This window comes from Pleurodeles waltl, chromosome 8 (genome assembly GCF_031143425.1).
Source record: "Pleurodeles waltl isolate 20211129_DDA chromosome 8, aPleWal1.hap1.20221129, whole genome shotgun sequence".
NCBI lineage: Eukaryota > Metazoa > Chordata > Amphibia > Caudata > Salamandridae > Pleurodeles > Pleurodeles waltl.
Genome location: NC_090447.1, coordinates 1536911191 through 1536928823, shown reverse-complemented (window position 1 = coordinate 1536928823; position 17633 = coordinate 1536911191). Strand labels below are relative to the sequence as shown.

The following is a 17633-nucleotide window of genomic DNA, read 5'->3' as shown; positions in this document are numbered from 1 at the left end:
CAGAAGGTGCAGAGGCCCATTCCACGAGTGGAAGAGCAGTTAGCAGTGCTCTAGTGAGGAATAGCTCTATGCTTTGGATATATATCATTCTACCAGAAGGCGCAGAGGCCCATTCCATGAGGGTAAGAGCAGTTAGCGGTGCTTATATCATGCTACCAGAAGGTGCAGAGGCCCATTCCACAAGGGGAAGAGCAGTTAGCGGTGCTCTCATGAGGACTAGCTCTGTGCTTTGGGGTATATACCATGCTACCAGAAGGTGCAGAGGCCCATTCCACGAGGGGAAGAGCAGCTAGCTGTGCTCTCGTGAGGACTAGCTCTGCGCTTTGGGTATATATCATGGTACCAGAAGGTGCAGAGGCCCATTCCACGAGGGGAAGAGCAGTTAGCGGTGCTTATATCATGCTACCAGAAGGTGCAGAGGCCCATTCCACGAGGGGAAGAGCAGTTAGCGGTGCTCTCATGAGGACTAGCTCTGCGCTTTGGGGTATATATCATGCTACCAGACGGTGCAGAGGCCCATTCCACGGGGAAGAGCAGTTAGCGGTGCCCTCATGAGGACTATCTCTGTGCTTTGGGTATATATCATGCTACCAGAAGGTGCGGAGGCCCATTCCACGAGGGGAAGAGCAGTTAGCGGTGCTCTCGTGAGGACTAGCTCTGTGCTTTGGGTATATATCATGCTGTGCTTTGGGTTATATATCATGCTACCAGAAGGTGCAGAGCCCCATTCCACAAGGGGAAGAGCAGTTAGTGGTGCTCTCGTGAGGACTAGCTCTGCGCTTTGGGTATATATCATGGTACCAGAAGGTGCAGAGGCCCATTCCACGAGGGGAAGAGCAGTTAGCGGTGCTCTCATGAGGACTAGCTCTGCGCTTTGGGTATATATCATGCTACCAGAAGGTGCAGAGGCCCATTCCACGCGGGGAAGAGCAGTTAGCGGTGCTCTCATGAGGACTAGCTCTGCACTTTGGGGTATATATCATGCTACCAGACGGTGCAGAGGCCCATTCCACGGGGAAGAGCAGTTAGCGGTGCCCTCATGAGGACTAGCTCTGTGCTTTGGGTATATATCATGCTACCAGAAGGTGCGGAGGCCCATTCCACGAGGGGAAGAGCAGTTAGCGGTGCTCTCATGAGGACTAGCTCTGTGCTTTGGGTATATATCATGCCACCAGAAGGTGCAGAGGCCCATTCCACGAGGGGAAGAGCAGTTAGCGGTGCTCTCATGAGGGCTAGCTCTGCGCTTTGGGGTATATATCATGCCACCAGACGGTGCAGAGGCCCATTCCACGAGGGGAAGAGTAGTTACGGTGCTCTCATGAGGACTAGCTCTGCGCTTTGGGGTATATATCATGCTGTGCTTTGGGGTGTATATCATACTACCAGAAGGTGCCGAGGCCCATTCCACGAGGGGAAGAGCAGTTAGTGGTTCTCTCATGAGGAGTAGCTCTGCGCTTTGAGGTATATATCATGGTACCAGAAGGTGCGGAGGCCCATTCCACGAGGGGAAGAGCAGTTAGCGGTGCTCTCATGAGGGCTAGCTCTGCGCTTTGGGTATATATCATGCTGTGCTTTGGGCATATATCATGCTACCAGAAGGTGCAGAGGCCAATTCCACGCGGGGAAGAGCAGTTAGCGGTGCTCTCGTGAGGACTAGCTCTGTGCTTTGGGTATATATCAAGCTACCAGGAGACTCCATTCACCTTTTTTGATTCAGTTTTAAAAAGGGGTGCAGTGGTGTGTTGAGTGAAAACCTTTGAACATGTTGGCTTTGAGTAAATGTAAAAAATAACAAAAGGGTTAGAAGCTGTCACCTGCTATAAGCATGGTTTTAATTTTCCTCACTTTTTCATGAGAAAAAATATTCTCACACCTGTATGAAATTAGATTCAGGGAAAAACCCCATGGCCAAGAACTGCTATTATAGGTGAATAACTATTGCTGACATATGATGCTTATCTCCGTTAAATTAATTACAAAAATCTCCCACCTCCTTGATATTCTGCATGGGTACATCATAATTAAAGGTTTTCCTCCATCTGGCTCATCTAACTGTACTGAGGCTAATGCTGACTGCACCCTGACTCTGATACAGCCTGCTGCCTTCAAAGTGACGTGTCACATGGCCGTTTGCCCCTCCATCTGCAGGTTGCTTTTCTTTTAAAAGAGACACGTAGGACCCATTTTTCACTAATGTTGCAATTGTATTTGAAGTTTACAAAAGTGGTATGGAAAATTGTGTTTGTAGGTAGAAATAGGTGTTTACTGGATGCCTCACCTTTGTAGGAGTACTCTCTGTATGAATTTAATGAATATAGTTGTGATGGAAAGCTAAGATTATTCGTAGGTAGCTTCTCCTTCTCAAAGTTTTAATTGAGACTCTTGTCCGATCACTTTGCAGAGTTCTGATGTACCGCTAGCATGAAGAGCTTTTTGGGCTCGATATAATTCAAGTCTTTCATTTTGAAACATATGTAAAAGTTTAGGAGTAAGTTCTGGTAGTTGAGTAGATGTTGAACTAACTGCTTGTTACCTGTTTACTCTGGCAGGTTTGGACGTAAGCGGACCTTGGCAGGATTCCTGTGCCTGGGAGGTGTGGCCTGTCTCATTGTAATGACACTTCCAGAAAAGAGAGGTATTTTCATTTTTCATGAGCAGTTTGTTGTCATTGTGGACAGTAAATACCACACATTTATTGTACTGATAACTTGCTAAGAAATGTACTATTCTCTCTATAAAGTGTAATTGATGGCGAATGTGGCTGTTTGTTTCTGTACTATTTGGATGAGCGGGATGGTTCTTGACAGGTCACATTCAAAGGATGCTCAGCTAAGTGAAAAACACTTTTGTTCCAATCACTGTCCAGTTTCAAGCAGTAGATGACAGCACATGGTGCCCTTGTGAAATGGTGAAAAAGAGAAGAAGATATTTGTGTGAACATCAGCTTTGACATTACCAATAACCACAAACACCGATGTTTTTAACTAGTACTTCCTGAGATTAGTGTAGGTGTGTAAATGATGCAACGAAGATGTTTGATGTAATTTTAATATTTCTTGAAGCAGGGAATTATTTCATACCTTCCAAATTCATGATCTTGCATAAGGAAAATTTACAGACTTAAACACGTGTCACTGAATGGTCCTTTGTTATACCTACCCAGAGTCGATTCATGGGCTGACTGTGTTATTCCTTTTTTATAGTCCAGCAGCATCCATAGTTACTTGCCATCCATTGCGAGAACGGCCTTTTACTCCAGGTGTCGAGGGACCTCAGGGAAACATCACTCCATTTGGATATTCAAGTTACTTCCTTTGTGTACTCGACATTTCGAGGGCAGGAGGACAAAGCAGACGGAGCTTCAACAAGTGTCAGGGGTTTGGGGCTCTGCACAGCTTCATACATCTGTCCCACTCAGTAGATTCTATTTCATCACCTATCAGTTTAAAAAAGAAAAAGTTTTACTTACCGGTAGGTAAAGCAGGGCAGCAGTTAAAAAGAATAATACAAAAAGAGTCCAGGCACCTTCGAGGCCTGAGATCTCTCACAGTTTTAAAGCGATTATGCAGTAAGGTGCTCTAATGAAATCAGTGTGATGATGGGTCGTCGGCCTTCAGATCCTACGTCTTTCCTATAGTACAATGTTTGTCTGATTGTGGTCCTGCTGGTTTCCATTAACAGCGAGTCTTCCATGCCTCACATACTTACCCCAGGTTGTTAAAATGTACATCATAAACTACAAGGGAGAGGGGAGTTTACCTCTAGAGACCTGCTTTCGCTTCAAGTGGTCTTATCTAGAATATCTATGGATCATAAGTGTCCTAGAAATGTGGCTACACTCTGTATGACCAACTGCATTGGGTTGTATACACTCTGTATGACCAGCTGCATTGGGTTGTATTGTAGAATATTTAATTATCTACTGATTTTCTCCATTTCATTCACCGACTATTTTAAGCGGTCCTTAGTTCAGGGGGAGGAGCACCTCCTAAATCATTTCCAGAAGGAAAGTGGCCTTAAAGCCACTCTTAGGATTGGTGGTTAATTTTGACTAAAAAGAACTGGATGACCCCCCCTCCACATGTTGACCTCCTCACAGGATTGAAATATTCCCCTGCAGTTCATTTCAATCCTACTCACTAGTGGCTTGAATAAAAAGTATTGTCAGCCAGTAGTAGCTTGATCATCACTCCTCCCATCCCACCGCCACTCCAGTTGCAGCGATGATGTTCTTAGTTGTGCGGGACGATACTAAATGCCCTCGGTGTTTGTGTAATTTATTTTACCTTATGAAACCTAAATCTTTCCTTAGTCTGTAGCATTTCTTAGGTACATCAGCTGTATCCTCCTTTGTAATCCTAAGTGTCCTTCTGTTCAACTCTAGTGCTGGAGGGCTGTCTGAAGGGCCATATGCGATGCCCACAGTTATTGTGTCGGGAAGTGGTACACCCCCTGACATGCTGTTGGTATTGAAAGAGAGTCCTGGGTTCAAGGAATTTGAGGTTGAGAACAAAGAGTTTCCACGTGAGGTGACCTGAATCAGTAATAGCCAGAAAGTGCTGACAAACTGACCAAGACATGCATGTGAAAAGAGCTAGCTCTCGAGTCTTTCTTCTAAGCTTGTTCCTTTCCATTATTTACTCTGCCCAGAGGTCACACAGTCGTACCGCCAGAGCTTTACTCTTTAATAATGACCTCTACCTCGATTGTGGGAGTTTTTTTCAAATTTTAGTGAGATGTTTTGATGCATTCTTTGTCTAGGTGGATAGGATGACTCCACTTAATGAACTAGAGCTGTAATTTCCTGATTTTAATAATGTTACGGATACTTATTAGGTTATTGTTCTGTAGCAAATGAGAAGATCTCCGAGCAGGTTTGTACGACATTTTGCACTCTTCGTCCAGTATTGTAAAAAACTAATAACGTACAGGGTAGTACCTAACACACTCAAAGCTTTTAGTTACAAAGTAAAAAGATTCTGTTCTGCACATACTTGTCCATTTACCAGTTTGGTGAAATATTTTGTGCAAGGTCTAAGACCACATACGTGTGAAGGCCTGCACTAACTACAGCTGTCCAGGGTTGTCATCGATTAGTTTTCTGCAGGTGTTTTCTTAGATGCTCTTAACAATATTCAGCACCTTGACACTGACAAAATCTGCAGTGAAAAATGAACACCGGTAGCAAAGAAAAAAATTTAGAATTGAAATCATTTGATGCCTTAAGCTGAATCAACAAAAACAGCAAAAAAATCTTTGTGGTCTCCAGAATGATAGACATAAATGGAATTTGTGCCTATTTCTAATCCAAAGAGCAGGTCAGTGTCCTTGATCAATGCCCCCACATCCTCTTAATTGATTAGTGAGTATGAGAGCTTCTTATTCAGTAAATCCATTCAATGGATTTGGTGCATACGTCAATGCCATCCCATAATTCGCTCTGATATTTTAAGATCAAAATGTTGTTCCCACTAAAGAAAGTAAATTTGATTGTATTGAGTTATTGTTGTCAGCCGGGAAGTTGTTGGATGGATTAGTGGGGTCAGAGCTCTGAACACTTACTCAAGGGACCAGCAGGATCCAGTTTAAAAACAGCTATATGACCACAGTGGCTAAAGTACCCATCAGGAATAGTGGCCGGGTGATCCTGCCTATATTAGAGTGACATGACTAAGCCTGGTTGGTTGGAGGACACTTTTTAATAGGTTGAGCAGGAAATGATAGAGGGGAACCTACCAGATTTTTCACTGATACAGGTGCGGATGTTGGGAATCGGACAGATTTTGCCCAGTTGGACAATGATACAAATTCTACGTTTTTGGTGGAGCAGGAGGAAATTGTCCTGATTTGATGACCTATGATTCTAATTGACTGAATATTATATCTTAGAATATTTCTGGGATACAGTCTAAGCTATCCGATCCTGATTGAGATGTCTTCGTGAAAAAGAAAAAGCGATATATGTCTCTTTCAAGCGACGTGGTGCACAACGCCTCAATTCTGGCTTTGGCATATGAATTATAGTGTAGATGCTTTTACCTAGGGGTTGGGACATCCCTCAGCTGAGGTCTTGCCTTCTGGGTTAAAATTACTTTGAATTGTAAGATTAAAATCTTAAAGATTAACTTGTGTGATATCTTAGACATTAATTTAGCATCAAATGCAAGACAGCAATTTAATATTTAGAATGCGTTTAGCCGCACAGCAAGAGGAAAGAGTGTCACTGAAACATTACGCCAAATAGAATAGATGATTGACCAGATTGATGACAGAGTCCCTCTTATAGTATTTGGTGATTTTAACATAGCGTTTGAGCCTTTGGCTATACTGGGTCCCTCTACTATAACTGATGTTGTAGGTGAACTGTGACCTATCCCTGAACTTCAGATTATCCCTATTAAACGCTGGACGCTGACCGCCATACAGCGTATCGCTCTCTATATATCTTTAGGGATCAGAGCATGCAATGGTCGCACACTCTCCAGTAGGTGGAGGTATCATACTTACAACTAACCTAATCATTCGAGCTGTATCATCTACGCCCTTCTCGATCTGAGGCTTTGGGGCGATGTGGTTGATGTGGAAATCCTACAACGTAACAATAGTGAGCATAACACTCTGAGTTTACCTACAAACACAACTCTGTTCTCTTGGGAAGGAATTTTGGATCAGTCACCAGGGATGGAGTTGCTTGTTACAGATATCAGACGCAGTGTGAAATGAGGTTCCCTTTGCTGTCCCGGAGCTTTTTAGCCAACCCGTATAGAGAAGCGGCTGACTGCTAGACTCACTGTTTCAAATTCCTGTTACTTCTGCATAATCTAGTAGTGTGGTGAGGCACATGACAAACTATTCAATTAGAGAAACTTGGAGCCTGGTTAGGCGGATGGGTTGCTACGTCACAAACATGACGGATATCCCGTCTGCCGTAGAACGATTCCCAAAGCATATAATGAAATCTTAAATCATAACCCGCCAGAATGGCATTTGCGATTATATTAACCCAGATCATTAACTCTGATAGGAAAAAATCACCTGGTGTTTCATCAGGGCTTGGCGCCTTGTTTGGGATACTCGCTTTATAGCTTGTAATGTCTCGTCAAGGGATACTGTCAGAGGTTCTGTTGCATGAGAAGGGAATATAGCATAAAGCTGCCCATCCTCGCTGGGTGAGTCCATAATAGAGAAATACAGATTATTAAAGGGCTCTATCCATGTTTCTGGCTGAATAAAGTAATCCACCATTGTCTGATTGGGATGACTCCCATTGGCCGCTATACGCAGGGCCTCTGGAATTATGCGTCTGTAGAGGGCCAAAGTATTTGGCATTATTGAGTAACCATGTACGGTTGCCAAAATAGACTTGCAAAGATAGATAAACTTGCACAGATAAATAGACAGATTTGCATAGATAGATACAAAGATAAACAGAAACAGAGCAGTGGATGAAGAGAACTGGCTGAAAGCCCCTTTAAGTAAGTATACCATACATATGAGACTGTGCAACTCCCGGTCCATAAGCCTCATAGGCAGTATGCCATACACTTTCTGTTGCTGGATGTTTAGAGAGGCTTCAGAAATGGGTTAAGTAAAATGACATACTTCCCCACCCCCTAGCTGGCTTCAGAAAAAGGCTCAACACAGCCGATCTAGTTTTGAGGTTTTGTGTCATGTACTGGAAGTCTGTTGCATTGGGAAATGGCCATTTGTACGTAGCAGTTGTAGATCTCAGGTCTACGTTCGATTTGGGACCACAACCCAAGTTATGGTCAGTTCTCAAGGAAATGGGTGTTCAGGAAAATATGCTGGTCATCTTATTGAGAATGCATGAAAGTTCCTGTGCACCACTGAGATGGGGTCCTGAGGGACAGCTAACTGAACGAATGCCCGTTGGGACGGGGGTACGGCAGGGGTGCGTCCTTGCCCCGTCACGGTTCTCTTTGTATGTAAATGGTGTGGTGGGCCTCCTTACTGCCTGTTGCGGTGGTTCACCACAGCTGTGCAGCGCCTGCACCCGCACCCCTGTTTGCGCATGACACATTGCTGATCTCTAGGACACCTGCGGGTCTACAGTCCCTTTTAGCTAGTTTTGGGGTCATCTGCAGACGGAGGGGGCTGAAGGTGAACTCCGCAAAAACAAAATTAATCGCCGTAAACCCTCACAGGAGTTATTGAGGTACACCCAAGCCAGATGGAGTTAAATTGGAGAAGGGTCAAAATGTGCGGGTATCAGGGCATCAGATTGACTTGTATGTCCTGGAGCATGCAGATAGATAGATAGATAGATAGATAGATAGATAGATAGATAGATAGATAGATAGATAGATAGATAGATAGATAAATATGCTTTACAGATGTCGCAGTACAACTCTGGTATCCTAAGAACTCACAGATCTTCCTTGCATATGTGTGTTAGACCAGCACTACACGTTTATAATATACAATCAGTGGGGGCTGCTCCTTACGGTGTAAAACTGTGGAGACATTTAAGGGCCCCAAGACTTGCCAGAACCGAAGGGAAGTTTCGCAGGTCTTTGGTTAACTTGCCACAGATTACCCTGTCAATGCGGTTACATATAAAAATGGGTATTAAACCTGTTCTGCAGAGCAGATCGAAGACCTGTGCTCTGCAGGAGAAGATTATGGCGAACTGAGGAGTTAACTATGTATAGAAAGGCACGTGAGGAGGTACAAAGCGTTGAGGGCCATGGCGGTCTACCATGGCTGAAAGATGTGGGAACGCAACTACACACACAAGGCCTACAATCCCTCTGGATTAGTCCGCGAGAGGACACTCATATTCAGAAGAGCTTATTAGGAAATGTATTGACCATTCACAGAGGAAGAGGACTTGGCTGAGTTGGAACATGGCACGCTCACTTTTGCCTTTTTATATTGTAAATGCATAACAGAATTTGAGCCTTGTTTAGATGCAATTGTGCCACCTCCTCTGAAGTAGTTTTATCTAAAGTTTCAGTATGGAAATCCTTGCAGTAAATGGTTTTACGTGACAAAGCGCCCACAAAGGATTCTGTCTATATGTTTGGCCTGCAAAGGTAAATGTGAGATCGTGGAACACGTTTTGTTTTTTGCAGTGCGTATTCGATCCCTCAGAGGAAATGGATTGGTCCTGTATGTTAACAGATAAGGCTGATCCAGTATAGCGCTTCCATGAGAATTTTGAGAACTGCTACGCAAGAGACTTTGCGTTGTGACAATGTTTTTAAGCTTGATGTGGCAATAATAGTATGTAAATGTCGCTTATGCTTTTATAGTTTTTATTTTGTGACATTCACATGTCCTCCACTCAAATTAACTCATACTTCCCTGTACTAATACTAATACTGTACTCATGTTTGCCTATACTAATCCACCATTAGTCCTTTTGGGTTCTGGAGTAGTGTGCTACTCATCAAAGTGCTTCAACGCCTCGTTAGGGGTAGTAAGCATTATATAAATACAATTACAATATTATTTATTTATAGTATTGAAGAGAGAGAGAGAGAGAATATATATATGTATATACATACATATATATATATATATATATATATGTTCAATGGCATGTGTAGCTGCAGATACACATGCTATGCATAGCTCTTCCGACATCTAGTGTTGGGCTCGGAGTGTTACAAGTTGTTTTTCTTCGAAGAAGTCTTTTCGGATTCACATGATCGAGTGACTCCTCCCCTGGGTTACAGTGCGCATGGGCATCGACTCCATTGTTACATTGTTTTCTTTCCGCTGTCGGGTTTGGACATGTTTCCTCTCGTTCTGAGATTTTGAATTTGAAAAACCTTAGAAAACCTATTTAATCGTCGGTATTGTTTCGATCGCGTTTCCATCTAGTATCGAACCAGTATTACAGTTGTAATCTAATTTTTCGCCCTTCGGCGCGCATTTGTCCCGACTCAGGCCTATTCGTGCCTACCGCGTGGAAAGCAATCGGTGCCACGCGAAATTCCCATATGCCGACCAACATCTAGTGTGTCTGGTGTGTAATTTGTGCCTTTCTCCAGACCATCGAGAAGAAGATTACGAAGCCTGTCGATCGTTGCGATCTAAGAAGACCTTCAGAGATCGCAGGGCCCGAAGACTATAAATGGTGGTGAAAAGCACTAAACATCTCGACATCGTGGAGGAAGAGCAGGAGCAGACAGCAGTCTCCATCCGAGACACCGACTCCCAGCAAGAATCGGAAGATGATAGACATATCACTGCTGGCCAGCACGTGAGTACGTCTTCCCCTACAACCATATATAAAAAACAATCAAAGGCCTTGGGTACAGCACTGCCGGAAGGCCATGGTTCGGCCCAAAAAAAGGCTGTCGGCGACCGGCCTTCAGACTCTGCGCCGAAAAAGGCCACTCCTCCGTCCACTTCAGAGACGAGTAAGTCGGTGAGAACGTCCCCCTCAGACTCTAGCAAGCGTCCTCACTCTTCGGAGTCGAAGATTCGACGTCCTGCTTCGGAGCCGAAACAGCTGACTTCATTTTCGGGACCGAAAAAGATTCAAACATCGGAACCGAAAAAATCCTCATACACAGAGGAACAAGGACTTTAGAGTAAACTTCTAAACAAATCTCGAAGCCAATGCAAGAATCTCACAAAGCTTCGAAAGAAGAGACTGTGATTGAACCAATATTGGAGGCTATGGATGAAAGACCAACAAGAATCCATATACATAAAGAGACTGGTAGAATTCTCCCTGCACCTCCTTTAAAGACTAAAAGAAAGCTGGCCTTTCAAGAGGAGTTAGACTCTGCTCAACCACCAGCAAAGGTTCAGAAGCAAAAGGAGAAATCAGCACCTCTCCCTACTTCTACTCCTCACTCTCCACAGCTCTCTTTTTTCACCTCCTCACAATAGTTCACCACCACTGCCTTCTCCAACACACTCACTATACCCGCATGGAGATACAGTGGATCCTTGGGATCTGTATGACCCTGATCCCATTCCAGACAATGATCCTGATCTGTACCCCTTCTAAGCCTTCTCCACCAGAGGACACTACTGCCTACACTCAGGTAGTCTCTAGGGCAGCGGCTTATCATGGGGTGCTTATGCATTCTGAACCCCTGGAGGAAGATTTTTTATTCAACACTCTGTCTTCCACTCACTCTAGATACCAGTGTCTCCCAGTGTTGCCTGGAATGGTCAAACTTGCTGACCAAATGGTTTGTGAGCCTGTCAAAGCTAGAGTGATTACCTCTAGAATTGACAAAAAATATAAACCTGCCCCTATGGACTCAGACTACATCACACATCAGGTTCCTCCGGACTCAGTAGTAGTCAGTGCAGCCAGAAAAAGAGCCAACAGCCAGTCATCAGGAGATGCTCCTGCTCCTGATAAAGAAAGTAGAAAGTTTGATGCTGCTGGCAAGAGAGTAGTAACGCAAGCGGCTAACCAATGGCGAATTGCAAATTTGCAATCACTTTTTGCCAGATATGATAGAGCCCATTGGGATGAGATGCAAGAATTCATACAGCACCTCCCAAAAGAGCATCAAAAAAGGGCACAACAGGTTGTAGAAGAGGGACAGGCTATAAGTAATAACTAGATAAGGTCTGCCCTCGAAACTGCTGATACAGCTGCAAGGAGTGTCCATACTGCTTTTACAATTAGAAGGCATGCATGGCTACGCTCCTCTGGTTTTAAACCAGAAATTTAACAGGCAGTACTTAACATGCCTTTCAATAAAAAAAAAAAACATTTATTTGGGCCTCAAGTGGACACCACTATAGAAAAACTGAGAAAAGACTCATACTGCAAAGGCAATGTGGGCTTTATATACCACACCATATAGAGGCTCCTTTTGCAGACCACAGTTTAGAGGAGGATTTAAGCCAAAATCCTCTGAAGCTTCTACCTCCCAGGCAAAGCAGGGACAACAAACACAATATCAAAGAGGTGAATTTAGAGGGTCCTATAGAGGACAGTATTTCAGAAATAGAGGCAAGTTCCAAGCCTCAAAGCCAAGCACTACACCATCCAAGCAGTGACTTCCTTCCCACCCCTCCACTTCTCCTGTGGGGGGGGGAAGACTACAGCAATTCCACTCTCATTGGCAAAATATCACCACAGACAATTGGGTATTATCAATTATCCGCAATGGCTTTTGCCTAGAATTAATCTCCACCCCTCCAAACATTCCGCCACAATACCACAAGTTGTCCCCAGAGCAGTGTTCTGTTGCTACAAGAGTTACACTGTCTACTATTAAAACAAGCAGTAGAATTGGTTCCACATTTTCAACAAGGAACAGTAGTATACTCACTATACTTCCTCATTCCCAAAAAAAGACGGCACCCTCAGGCCCATCTTGGACCTCAGAGCCTACAATCTATACATCCTGTCAGACCATTTTCACATGGTAACTCTGCAAGATGTCATTCCACTACCACAAAAAACAAGATTACATGACTGCTTTAGACCTCAAAGATGTGTATTTCCACATACCCATCCATCCAGCTCACAGAAAATACCTCAGGTTCGTCATAGCAGGAAAACATTACCAGTTAAAAGTTTTGCTCTTCGGCATAACAGCTCCAAGAGTGTTCACAAAATGTCTAGTAGTAGTAGCAGCTAGGGTTCACTCTAAATTATCAAAAATCATACATTCGTCCAGCACAGATACAACCTTACCTAGGTGCTATTCTAAATACTCAAAAAGTCCTAGCATATCCAAATACACAAAGGATACAGGCGGTTCAGAATCTCATCCCACATATACAACCAAATCAACAATACACTGTAAAATGTATCTTGAAAATTCTAGGGATGATGGCATCTTGCATAGCCATAGTTCCAAATGCAAGACTAAACATGAGGCCTTTACAATAATGCCTCTCACAACAATGGTCTCAGGCACACGGTCGGCTTCAAGATCTAATGTTGATGGACCGCCAAACGCACACGTCCCTCCAATGGTGGAATCTCAGAAATCTAATGAAGGGGCGGTCATTCCAAGACCCCGTGCCTCAGACCATAATCACAACAGACGCATCAATGATTCGGTTGGGGAGCTCATCTCAACAATCAGACCATTCAAGGGCAATGGGATGCCAAACAGAAACAACTTCACATAAACCACATAGAAGTCTTGGCGGTGTTTCTTGCCCTAAAAGCGTTTCAACCCCTTCTCAAACATAAAAATGGTCTGATAAAAACAGACAACATGACGACCATGTATTATCTAAAAAAACAGGGTGGGACACATTCATCTCAACTGTCCCTTCTAGCCTAGACAATATGGAAATGAGCAATTCACAATCACATTCATCTACTAGCAGAATACATTCCAGGAATACACAATCAGCTAGCGGATCTCCTAAGCAGAACACACCAACAGACACACAAATGGGAGATTCACAGCCAAGTACTTCAAAAGTACTTTCAAAAGTGGGGAACACCAGAGATAGATCTATTCGCAACAAGTGAAAATGCAAAATGCCAACACTTTGCATCCAGACACCCACATCCTCTATCCAAGGGCAATGCTCTATGGATCAATTGGTCAGGGATATTTGCTTACGCTTTCCCCCTATCCCATTGGCTCATGAAGTCCTAGAATTTGGCTACCTAAAACTTCCATCAAAATGTATGGAAGTGCTTAAACAGGCACGTAAACCTACTACCAGACAATGTTATGCTAACAAATGGAAAATATTTGTTTACTACTGTCAATCTAAAAATACTGATCCACTCACAGCTTCTATACAAGATATTGTATGCTATCTACTTCATTTACAAAAATCACATTTAGCTTTCTCATCCATAAAATCCACCTTACTGCAATATCTGCATATTTGCAAAATATTCAACACACTTCCCTATTCAGAGTCCCTCTTATTAAAACTTTCATGGAAGGATTAAAACGCATTATTCCACCTAAGACTCCACCTGTTCCTTCTTGGAATCTGAATATCGTACTTACCAGACTCATGGGCCCACCTTTGAACCCATGCATTCTTGTCAAATTCAATTTTTAACATGAAAAGTTGCCTTCCTTGTAGCTATTACTTAATTAAGAAGAGTTTGTGAAATACAAGCCTTCACTATTGAGGAACCTTTTTTAAAAGTACACAAACATAAAGTCGTACTTAGAACTAATCTGAAATTTCTACCAAAAGTAGTATCTTCTTTTCACATCAACCAAACAGTGGAATTGCCAGTCTTCTTTCCACAGCCAGACTCAGTTGCAGAAAGAGCTCTTCATACTCTAGATCTCAAAAGAGCTCTTATGTACTATATAGATAGAACTAAAGATTTTAGGAAAACAAAACAACTTTGCGTTGCTTTTCAACAACCACATAAAGGCAATCCTCTATCTAAACAAGGCTTAGCAAGATGTATTGTTAGATGTATAGAAACATGCTACATCAAAGCAAAAAGACAACTTTTGATCACTCCTATAGCGCATTCTACAAGAAAGAAAGGTGTGTCAATGGCATTTTTAGGAAACATACCAATGGCTGAGATATGCAAAGCTGCCACATGGTCCACTCCTCATACCTTTACTAAACACTATTGTGTTGATGTTTTCACACAGCAACAGGCCACTGTAGGCCAAGCTGTCTTAAGAACACTATTTCAAACAACTTCAACTCCTACAGGCTAGCCACCGCTATTTTGGGAGGACAAACTGCTTTGTAGTCTATGCATAGCATGTGTATCTGCAGCTACACATGCTATTGAATGGAAAATGTCACTTACCCAGTGTACGTTTGTTCGTGGCATGTAATGCTGCAGATTCACATGCACCCTTCCTTCTCCCCGGAATCCTGTAGTCGTTTAAGTTTATCATTTTTACATATGTAGATACATTTACATTTGAATGGACATCTCTTTATATTCTTATACTCTATCACTCCTTCCTTCACCCTTTGCGGGAAAACAATCTAACAATGGAGTCGATGCCCATGTACAATGGAACCGAGAGGAGGAGTCCCTCGATCCCGTGACTCCGAAAAGACTTCTTCGAAGAAAAACAACTTGTAACACTCCAAGCCCAACACTAGATGCAGGGCTATGCATAGAATGTGAATCTGCATCACTACATGCCACGAACAGATGTACACTGGCTAAGTGCCATTTTCTAAATATGTGGTTTAATGGGGCATAACCACCAAACAGAATTTCGACAGACAAAAAAATAAACATAAATTATTTAGTGACATTAAGGCCGACCTTCATCAGTCCAGTCTAACCATTATCTCAAGTACAAAAGCATTGACTGGGAAGTATTCCTTGGTGGAAGCTGTTATGTCCATAACCCACACACATTCATCCAAGGAAAAGTACTAAGCAGAAATGTTGCATTAGTACAAGAGCTTCTTGAAGTCTCCTTATTAGATACGTAGAGCAGACAGCAGTGTGTATAACAGGTTAGCTGTCACCAGTAAGTAGATACAACATTGATTACTTGATAAACAATATTGAGGGGATGCTATCTTCCAAACAGGGTTTTATTTTATTTTTTTCCTTTGCTCAATTCTGATACGATGTTCAATCTTGCCTTTTTGCAAAATAACCAACTCGTGTTTCGCCCGAATTAGTATAGAAATATATTTCACAGCATGTCAAATGCATGATTATAATTCAAGCGCATGGAAACCCACCCACCACCCTGTGTACATAAGTGCCACACTGCAAGCATGGAAACACTGCTCTCCCAGGTTAGGGTATAGTGTGTGTGTGTGAAGCTGGTACCTGCTTCACAGGCCTAAACAGCTGACAAATAACTGTTATGTCTGATGTATACGGTTGAAGTGCTTCCTGTGCAAAGTATCACTTCTCATTCAGCATTAGAGGGAAATAAACTTTTAGACTATAAGAGGTGGTTAGAGAATGTATGTAGTGAGCATTGAGGCACTGGGTGAAGCTGCAGATAGTTGTGTGGGGAGGGTCACCTAACGGTTCTGTTGTGTTTTTAGTGTGTGGAAGATCTGAGGTAGATGTTATATTCTTGGAGCGCATGTAGCCACGGGGAAAAGCGAGAGCAAGTGAAGGTCAGAGTGCGTGGAGTGTATAGTCTGGGAGAGGACACTGTGTGGTTTGTAGTGTTAAAACAGTAGGCGCTACCTACTGGTCTGATGGTGTTCTAAGGCTGTTGTCAAGTTTCAAGGTGTTAATAGGTTGTGGTGATGCTGAGAATCCGAAGGCGGGGAGAGGAGTAAAGGACATAGGATATATCTGTGTGTTATACTATTTTTACCAACTTTACGTTTTATTCTCCACGAGTGCATGAAGTAGAAATCTGGTGTATATGCAAGTCATTGGGTACCAAGCACAACTGTAATGCCTTCTTTCTCACCCAGGTCAAAACACTGAATCATAACATTCCTGTTTTATTATATAGGAAAGTTATGATCATGGTAGGGAGCAAGGGGAGGTAACGCCCAGAAGACTGTCTTTGGAAACTCCTGTAGGTTCAGTAGTAACATTGCTAAATTTTTGTATCTTCTCTTGAGTGTGTGATATTTGATATGTTAGGCTGCAACCACTTATTGCATGGGCGACGTTGGGAGATGTTGGAGGTCGCTGAGGAGAGAGTGTTGCCCTATTGCTTGTACTAATGACATCAAGAGAGTGCTTTTCTCTGCCATCATCTTCCTGTTTGGATGTCAGCATAGGTGCCATGGATGAAAGTAATTACTCTGCCTCACACAAACCCATGCAGGAGACATTCTCTGAGTACTGACCCTCATGCTGAAGGTTTCCTCCTCTTTCTCCAACAGACACCGGGTTCTTCTCCATTGTGAACAGCCGATCCCTGTCCTTGGTGGGCAAGCTGACCATCAGCGCCGCTTTTAACATAGTGTACATCTATACATCGGAGCTGTACCCCACCGTCATCAGGTAAGGCGAAGCACCTCTGCACTGCTTCTAAACCAAACCTGTCTGTACGTCTGCAGCCGCCGCCCTGCCGGATGGATAGTAGGTGAAAGGTTCTGCGTCTGTCATGCAGTCTCCGCCTGCCGGATGGACGTAGGTGAAAGGTTCTGTGTCTGTCCTTCTGCAGCCTCCGCCTGCTGGATGGGCAGTACGTGAAATGTCCTGTGTCTGTCCTTCCACAGCTTCCTCCTGCTGGATGGACAGTAGGTAAAAGGTTCCATGTCTGTCCTCCTCCAGTCTCCGCCTGCTGGATGGACAGTAGGTGAAAGGTTCTGTGTATGTCCTTCTGTAGTCTTCGCCCTGCTGGATGGGCAGTAGGTGGAAGGTTCTGTGTATGTCCTTCTGTAGTCTTTGCTCTGCTGGATGGGCAGTAGGTGAAAGGTTCTTTGTATGTCCTTCTTTAGTCTTCGCCCTGCTGGATGGGCAGTAGGTGAAAGGTTCTGTGTATGTCCTTCTGTAGTCTTCGCCCTGCTGGATGGGCAGTAGGTGGAAGGTTCTGTGTATGTCCTTCTGTAGTCTTTGCTCTGCTGGATGGGCAGTAGGTGAAAGGTTCTGTGTCTGTCCTTCTGTAGTCTTCGCCCTGCTGGATGGGCAGTAGGTGGAAGGTTCTGTGTATGTCCTTCTGTAGTCTTCGCTCTGCTGGATGGGCAGTAGGTGAAAGGTTCTGTGTCTGTCCTTCTGTAGTCTTCGCCCTGCTGGATGGGCAGTAGGTGAAAGGTTCTGTGTCTGTCCTTCT

The 17633-nt window shown here is 43.5% G+C and overlaps 1 protein-coding gene across 1 annotated transcript in view; it reads left to right on the top strand.

Moving 5' to 3' along the window:
* SLC22A15 (solute carrier family 22 member 15) overlaps nt 1-17633 on the top strand; it is a 224714-nt gene that overhangs the window by 173988 nt on the left and 33093 nt on the right. The window contains exons 8-9 of the mRNA XM_069202976.1: nt 2550-2635; nt 16741-16861. Coding sequence (XP_069059077.1) covers nt 2550-2635; nt 16741-16861 — 207 coding nt within the window. The remainder of the gene's footprint in view (nt 1-2549; nt 2636-16740; nt 16862-17633) is intronic.